This window comes from Hibiscus syriacus, unplaced genomic scaffold (assembly GCF_006381635.1).
Source record: "Hibiscus syriacus cultivar Baekdansim isolate YM2019G1 unplaced genomic scaffold, ASM638163v2 tig00116980_pilon, whole genome shotgun sequence".
Taxonomy (NCBI): Eukaryota; Viridiplantae; Streptophyta; class Magnoliopsida; order Malvales; family Malvaceae; genus Hibiscus; species Hibiscus syriacus.
The window spans coordinates 76972-85334 of NW_024063503.1; the positions used below are offsets into that span (position 1 = coordinate 76972).

The 8363-nt window shown below is 35.5% G+C and overlaps 1 protein-coding gene and 1 pseudogene across 1 annotated transcript; both read left to right on the top strand.

Annotated features, from left to right (window-relative positions):
• The first annotated feature begins 3691 nt into the window (after positions 1-3691).
• Positions 3692-5675, top strand: LOC120192796 (serine--glyoxylate aminotransferase-like). Its single transcript, XM_039195513.1, has 6 exons — positions 3692-3738; positions 3887-4141; positions 4283-4567; positions 4634-5000; positions 5080-5290; positions 5394-5675. Exons 2-6 carry the CDS (start codon positions 3937-3939, stop codon positions 5529-5531), a joined length of 1206 nt encoding a protein of 401 aa, XP_039051444.1. The 5' UTR covers positions 3692-3738; positions 3887-3936; the 3' UTR covers positions 5532-5675.
• Positions 5676-7119: 1444 nt separating this feature from the next.
• Positions 7120-7844, top strand: LOC120192782 (annotated as a pseudogene).
• The last annotated feature ends 519 nt before the right edge of the window (positions 7845-8363 follow it).

Consider the following 8363-nt stretch of genomic DNA (forward strand, 5'->3'; position numbering starts at 1 on the left):
TATTTCAACGTGCTTTCTTTTCTTTTCGTTTCTTTTATTTATTTATTTATTTATTTCTTCAATTTAGGAGTCTAAGAAGTGCAGACTAAAGGCGGCTTTTTAAACGACGGCGTTTTAATGGCGGCTGCGTGCTGTTTGTTTTTCAAAGCCATTGGTGATTATGGGCCAATCGATTAAGCCCGAGTTTTAACATTTTTTATATTTATAATTACTACCGAAATTATTATTTTATTAAATAATATGAAATTAAAGTTATTATCATTATTTCATTTGTATCTTATAAAAAAATATATTTAATAATTTAAAATAAGACTGATTAGATCCTTTAAAATAATTAAATATATTTGCTATTTTAATAATAATATATTAAATAATACTTCAAGTCCGAATAAAAACTAATATGGAAAGTTGAATTTTAATAACATGGGACCCTAATGCATCTTTTGTAGTGTTTAATGTTTAGTGTTATTGGTATATGATTCAAATACAATCACTCAATAATCAATAATTGTTTTTTTAAACAATTATATCTGATTGTGTTAAAATTTTGAACATAAATTATCTTATAATTATCATAGACTATTGAAAAAAGTGAGTATGATTTAACGTAAATCTAATAATATCTAAAATACATATTTTATTTTTTTTCAAGAATACTTTTCAATATAATTTTAATTTAAACTAATAATTAATTATTTAGAAAATACTTCAAATTTATATTTTATATATCAAAATTATTAAGTAGTAAATTCTTATAATATTTTTATATCTTTATTATTATTTATGTTGATTTATTTTATATGTCCATTACTTTAATAAATTTAAATATTTTTAATTTAATTTTAATTAAAAATATCATGTCTAAAATAAATATTTTATCTTATTAAAAATAATTTTTTACAACTATTTCAAACACTAAAAATTATAAGGTTAATGGAAGCATGTTCAACAATGAGCTGGGGCATACTTAAGCTACGAACTGAAGCCCATCCAATCCTTCAAAATGGAACACCATCGATAAGGTTAATTTGGCAAGAGATTAGAACGAAGAGGCATAAAGTTTATTGGCAATCTCTAATTTGGTTACCACAGAACATTCCTAAGCACAGTATGATAGCTTGGATGGCAATGATCGATATGTTACCTACTCGAGATCGCCTTCAACGCATAGGCATTGTTTCTAATGGAAGCTGCATTTTATGTAATGAGACTTTGGAAAACCGAAACCACCTGTTCTTCGACTGCAAGACTGCCTCTCATTTACGAGAGCAGATTTTTTACCTTAATGGAATTCACAAGACTGTCTTATCTTGGGAGAATATGATTACTTGGGCAAGCAAAACTTGGAAAGGTAAATCACTACTAGTTACTATTCTCAAACTTGCTTGGAACGCCATCATCTACGTTTTGTGGGAGGAACGCAACCGAATAATCTTCAAAGGATGCTCTCGAAGCATTGAAAAAATACTTAGCACCATCAAAGATCTTGTACGTATTAAACTTAGGGGTAAAAATATTAATAGGCTTGATGATGTAAACTCCGGTCTTTGTATTGCATGGGGTATTGACTAATACCGATCGTACATTTTGTTTTAGCCTGTATTTTTTTTTCTGTTTCCTGAGATCGGTGATTTTTTGTAGCAAACATTGCTCTTGGATAATAAAAATTCGACTTATCAAAAAAAATTATTTTAAAGATACTTTTAAAAATACATTTTAACATCACTTTTCAAGAACATTTCAATAGTATTGTCAGACATATCAATGATGAAAGCTTGAGAGAAAATTAACTTACATTAATGTAAATAAGTTAATAATTGTTTTTCGAGTATTTCATATGTCAAACAAAAAAAATCGAGAGAAAAATAATATTTTAAAATTAATAAGATTTTAGTTTTAAAAAATAAATATTATTGTTTATTATATTTATTATTTATGATAAAAAATTTATAAAAAATAATTTCAGAAAACTTATTTTAAAAAATATTTTTATTTTACAAAACTTATTTTTCAAAGTTTTATTTTCAATGAAACAACTAAATTATGATGTTTATAACCAGAAAGGATGGGACTTGTATCAATGTAAAAAGCCAGGCCCAGCAAGAAAGCAAAACGAGAAGGCCTTGCAACCCTTGTTTTGTTTTTTGGGTAAATTATGCGTTTAGTATTTAAACTATTAGTTTTGATCTGTTTTAGTATCTAAATGTTCAGTATTTTTAAAATCATACCTAAAGTTTAGTTTTTATTTCATTTTAATTCTCCACCGTTAAAAATTTTAGTTTTTGTCTCATTTTAGTACACATGTTAAAAAATTAACGTTAAGTTTTGAGAAAAAATTGAAAGTTTAAGTATTAAAATGGACCAAAACTAATAGTTTAGGTACTAAACACGTTAAGTTTTTAAAGGAGGGTACTAAAATGAAACAAAAATTAAATGTTAGATATGATTTTGAAAAAATTGAAAGTTTATGTACTAAAATGAACCATAATCGATAATTTAGGTACTGAATACGTAGTTTACCTTTTTTATTGGGTAAATTAGACATTTTTACCTAAACTATCAATTTTGGTTTGTTTTAGTACCTAAACTTTCAATTTTTTCAATATCATATCTAACGTTTAGTTTTTATTTATTTTTGTACTCGTTGTTAAAAATCCCTTTTACCAGCACAAGGTTGAGGTCCTATAAAGAGAAAAGAGTACCCACCAATCAATTAAAAAAATAGTACATGTCATTAAAGATTTAACGCATTTAGTACTTAAACTATTAGTTTTGACCCGTTTTAATACCTAAACTTTTTTTTTTCTTCAAAACTTAACGTAGCTTTTTTAACAAGTGTACTAAAATGAAACAATAACTGAATTTTATGCTTTTGGATTTTTTTTTTGAAAGTTTAGGTACTAAAACGGATCAAAACTGAGTTAGCCTTTTTTTTTATTTTGGTTTACGTATATTGCACGAGAATGGGAGGGAAAATGGCATCATAAATTCAGTTGGAAATAGATATTCAGCAGCTGCAGAACGAACAGTACAAATATTACTTTTATATTGTGTTGTGTGGTTAGAATGTTTCGGGACAAAGCATTAGGCATGCAGGTGACAAGTTCGATAGACAGCCTCAGAAAATAAAGAACAAATCCAGCTCTTGTTTATCCCTCAACATGAGCCAAAAGGAACAACTGAGATCTGTGGTACCGGTTGCGACAGTGAAGGCTGTGGTTAACACCACTTTATCACTTTATCTCTTTGCATTGCTGTCTCGACCTCATGATCTCCTTTCACGTATTCGGTCCTTGGATTTTGTGCATGTTGCTCACACCAACACCCTCCTTTTGCAAATTTCTCACTTGGGCCCTTGATTTCATTAAATTCATTCGCGTCCTCATAAATTATGTTAATCGGATTTAAGATGAGTATCGGATACATATCGATATGATTTGGTATTCATTTCTCACATTGCATGGTAAAGATTGAGCTCCATGGAGTTGGAAGGAAATTCAGTAAAATGAGAGGACCTTGGATGAAAAAAAAATTACAGCTATAAATAAACAAAACAAAGAATAGATGAATTCGCTCTTATCTGCCACGTTTGATCCACTTAGGACCCACGTTTATGTTGAGTGATTCTCCCGCTCTCTTATAAAAACTCCACAACCATATATATATTTCCAAGGCACAATTAACAGCCTGCAACAATCCTTCTTCATCCAATTTCGTCTGTGAGCTTCTCTTCCAAAGGTATGCCACTTTATACACATATTTGTTTATTCTTTTCGTGTTGACAATTACGTTTAAGTTTCAGAATTTATGATTGATCAGAAAATTGATGTTTAGATGTATGATATGAAACAAAAGCAAGGGTTTAATCTTGATTTTCTGTACTTAGGGATAGTTGAATTTCAAGTTATCTGTGATTATCTCTAGGAGGGAGAAAAGATGGACTATGTGTATGCACCAGGGAAGAACCATCTCTTTGTTCCGGGGCCGGTTAACATACCGGAACCGGTTATTCGGGCCATGAACCGGAACAATGAGGATTACCGTTCCCCTGCCATTCCTGCAATGACAAAAACTCTTCTTGAAGATGTCAAGAAGATTTTCAAGACTACCACTGGAACTCCGTTTTTGTTCCCAACCACAGGTATATTCATTGTTTTAATTGTGCTAACAAGATTTCATTTATCCATACTTAAGATAACTCACATACGTGCTATGTTGTTAATAGTAGTATCTTACTTGTTTCGGATTGGCTTCCGATGATGATATCGGTGTTTGAATACAGGAACCGGTGCATGGGAGAGTGCACTTACTAATACCCTGTCCCCTGGAGATCGAATTGTGTCTTTTCTTATCGGGCAGTTCAGTCTGCTGTGGATTGATCAACAACAACGCCTCAAGTTCAACGTCGACGTAGTTGAAAGCGAGTGGGGTCAAGGTGCCAACCTTGACATTCTGTCTGAAAAACTTGCAGCTGATCACTCCCACACAATCAAGGCCATTTGCATTGTTCACAATGAGACTGCAACTGGTGTCACCAACAACCTGGCTACAGTGAGGAAGCTGCTTGGTAAGTGTATATTATGTTCAAATTTAACTTTCAAACATGGTTCTCATACTTTCTGTTTCTTCTCAGATCATTATAGGCACCCAGCTCTACTTCTTGTTGATGGTGTTTCCTCGATTTGTGCCATTGATTTTCGTATGGATGAATGGGGAGTCGATGTCGCACTAACAGGCTCTCAGAAGGCACTCTCTCTTCCCACAGGAATCGGTATTGTTTGTGCAAGCCCCAAAGCTCTAGAGGCATCCAAAAGTGCAAAATCGGTTCGAGTTTTCTTTGACTGGAGCGACTATCTGAAGTTCTACAAACTGGGAACATATTGGCCATACACCCCTTCCATCCAATTATTGTATGGGCTAAGAGCCGCTCTGGATCTTATCTTCGAGGAAGGACTCGACAATGTGATTGCAAGGCATAGCCGTTTGGGCACAGCAACAAGGTGAGCCATGGACACATCTATTTACTCATTTGGGAACACCATAGCTATTGATTTCGTTTGTTGCACAATCTTGAAACAGGCTTGCTGTGGAGGCTTGGGGCTTGAAGAACTGCACACAAAAGGAGGAATGGCACAGTGACACAGTGACGGCTGTCCTCGTTCCACCATACATCGATAGTACAGAAATCGTTAAAAGGGCATGGAAGAGATACAATTTGAGCTTAGGTCTCGGCCTCAACAAAGTGGCCGGAAAAGTATTCAGAATAGGTCATCTTGGAAACCTAAACGAGGTAATTCCTCAATGATCTTCAAGCAGTGCTCCTTTTCCCATTTGGTTATTTAAAGCAAGCTCTGTTACCCACCCACACCACCATCCTCTTTATGTATTTTCAGTTGCAACTGTTGGGTTGCCTAGCTGGTGTGGAGATGATACTCAAAGATGTCGGATATCCAGTTAAGCTCGGTAGCGGTGTTGCTGCCGCCTGCGCATACCTGCAGAACAACATCCCTATGATCCCTTCCCGGATTTAATGAATCTGTTATACATGTAATTACGTTTCCTCTACCTTTTCCTTCAAGGTACTCTGTAAAAAAAATACTTCCCCTCGGTTGAAGCTTTTTAAATCCAGTACTTCTTGACATGTTCACTTATTGTAGTATGTCTGTTTCATTTATGTTCACTTTCTGCTCATATTTTTAGCATCAAATTGGCTTTAGCTCTACAAAAAGTTCCATTTTCTTCGTTACACGAACACAAGTTCCCTCTTCTGCTCATATATTATCATTTGATTCATTCAACTGTTATATTATACTCGTTTAAAAGAATAAAATGGAATTTCAAACATATATGTATATATTACAATGGTGAATTTTCAATTAAAGTCAAGTAGTTAAGAGTATTATTACATGAAACAAATTAAATTACACTTTCTTCAATCACATACATTACTGTGAGATCAAATGCTGAAGCAAGGTTTAAAGTACCAATCAACAAACAACGAGACAGAGGAGAAAATCAGTAGTTTTTCCTATCTCGATCCTGGAGTTGGGTTTTTCTTTTACTTTCCTTGCAGGTCCTTTACTTTCTCCATCTTTCCACTTTTTGATTTCTAGTTGCTAATGGAACCCTCCTGAGCACTGCACATGTGAGACTTGATTTGAATCCGAATTTCTTCGAGACATTTCCCCAAGTGAAGCTCTTTACCCGACTTATCTTTTCGATTTCTTGCTTCATGTTTGAGCATTCCTTCTCAAGCTCAGACACTCGTGTTCTCATGTGATCCATGCCTTCCTACAAAACCTGATTTTCCCTTGCAGCTGCAGTCCACCCTCCTTCGGTAGGCCCTGCGAACCCGCTTCTCATCTGTCGTGATCCATCGAGATTATCAGAAACCAAAAAGCAACTGGCAATTGAAGTCCTAAACTGAAGCTGCTCAAAGAACAGGATTTGTACAACTATTCTTAGCGGCAGTCTCTCATTCTGTGCAGCATGTGTGCATGCTTCCAAGAAGAGCTTCTGGCAGTCCATCAGCCGGCATAGTTGTTCTCTCTCGGATTCCGACAACCAAGGGTGCGACTGCTAGTTTGGTTAGCATAGGAAAGTTAACAAGTTTGAACCAAAATTACAGTGATTGAACGATAAATGTCTATTTCATACAATCCATCATGCATATAAGTTTGAAACTAAGGACAGTACCTTGAGATAAACGTCTAGTGCACGGTACAGACCTTCATGCAAGGACCTAGCTCAGTCAGGAAGAGAAGCAGCAAGAGCTTAAAACTTGCATACGTTGCAGTCGGGAACGAAATAAAACCAACCGACCCTGAAGCTCAATATGTTCTAGCCGCGATGCAGAACATTTACAATGCTCTGGTATCAGCACAAGTATCTGATCAGATCAAGGTTTCAACGTCAGTGGAAGCGAGTCTGTTGGGCCAATCGTACCGACAACCAAGGGTGTGACTGCAAGTTTGGTTATCATAGGAAAGTTAACAAGTTTGAACCAAAATTACAGTGATTGAACGATAAATGTCTATTTCATACAATCCATCATGCATATAAGTTTGAAACTAAGGACAGTACCTTGAGATAAACGTCTAGTGCACGGTACAGACCTTCATGCAAGGACCTAGCTCAGTCAGGAAGAGAAGCAGCAAGAGCTTAAAACTTGTATACGTTGCTGTCGGGAACGAAATAAAACCAATCGACCCTGAAGCTCAATATGTTCTAGCCGAGATGCAGAACATTTACAATGCTCTGGTATCAGCACAAGTATCTGATCAGATCAAGGTTTCAATGTCAGTGGAAGCGAGTCTGCTGGGCCAATCGTACCCTCCATCAGCAGGCTCTTTTGGTCCAGTTTCAAGCCCTTACATGACACCCATTATCACGTTCTTAGCAACCACCGGTGCACCTCTTCTGGCCAATGTTTACCCTTATTTTGGCTACATTAGTGATCCCCAGAACGTACGTCTCGACTATGCCTTGTTCACTGCTCCGGGAACTGTGGTTCAAGATGGCCCATTGAACTACCAAAAATTATTCGATGCGATCTTGGATGCCTTTTATTCTGCATTGGAAAAAGCCGGTGGTGCCAATGTGGGGATAGTTGTGTCGGAGACTGGTTGGCCGTCTGCCGGAGTAGAAGCTGCGACGGTGGGATTTATTACCAGAATGTGATCAATCATGTCAGTAATGGAACTCCCAAGAGGCCTGGTCAAGCTATCGAAACTTACCTTTTCGCAATGTTCGATGAGGACCTCAAGGATCCTGCTGAAACCGAGCGCCACTTCGGGCTGTTCTCTCCCGATAAGCAGCCCAAGTATAATCTTATTTTCAGTTGATTTCTGATCAGCCAAGGCAAGCTTTCGACTAAGAGCGTGCTTAGGAATTTTGTTTTCGGGGCTTATCAACCATAGTCACATGGATCGCGGTACGTTCCGGTACGGAAACGTCGAACGGGATCGTAATTCGTTAGGTCCCTAAAATTCGGTACGAGGGGTAGACTCATTTCGGATCACTTCAGTACGATGCATCATATAAATTGGTACGATGTACCAGTTTCTTATGTTGCTATTTTTCTACAAATTTTATAAGTAACTGCAACACTTCAAATATCTTAGAGTAACTTCAATACTATAGATTTCATTCAGTAACTTCAATACTTCAAAGTTCAAAACAAAATACATAAACTCATACAATTATAAATAAACTTGAAACTTTAAAAGACATGATAAAACTAATAAAACAAAGCAGGAAAAGAAATAAAAAAACAAAAAACTCAACCGACACAAACTCTTTACGTGACTTGGATCGTTTGACATAATAATAATAATAATAATAATAAAATTCAATATAATAAA

Excerpts from the sequence above, each read along its gene's own strand:
- LOC120192796 (XM_039195513.1), top strand. The coding sequence starts at position 3,937 with ATGGACTATGTGTATGCACCAGGGAAGAACCATCTCTTTGTTCCGGGG. Across the intron at positions 4,568-4,633 it reads TACAGTGAGGAAGCTGCTTG|ATCATTATAGGCACCCAGCT; the intron begins GTAAGTGTATAT and ends GTTTCTTCTCAG. Across the intron at positions 5,291-5,393 it reads ATCTTGGAAACCTAAACGAG|TTGCAACTGTTGGGTTGCCT; the intron begins GTAATTCCTCAA and ends ATGTATTTTCAG.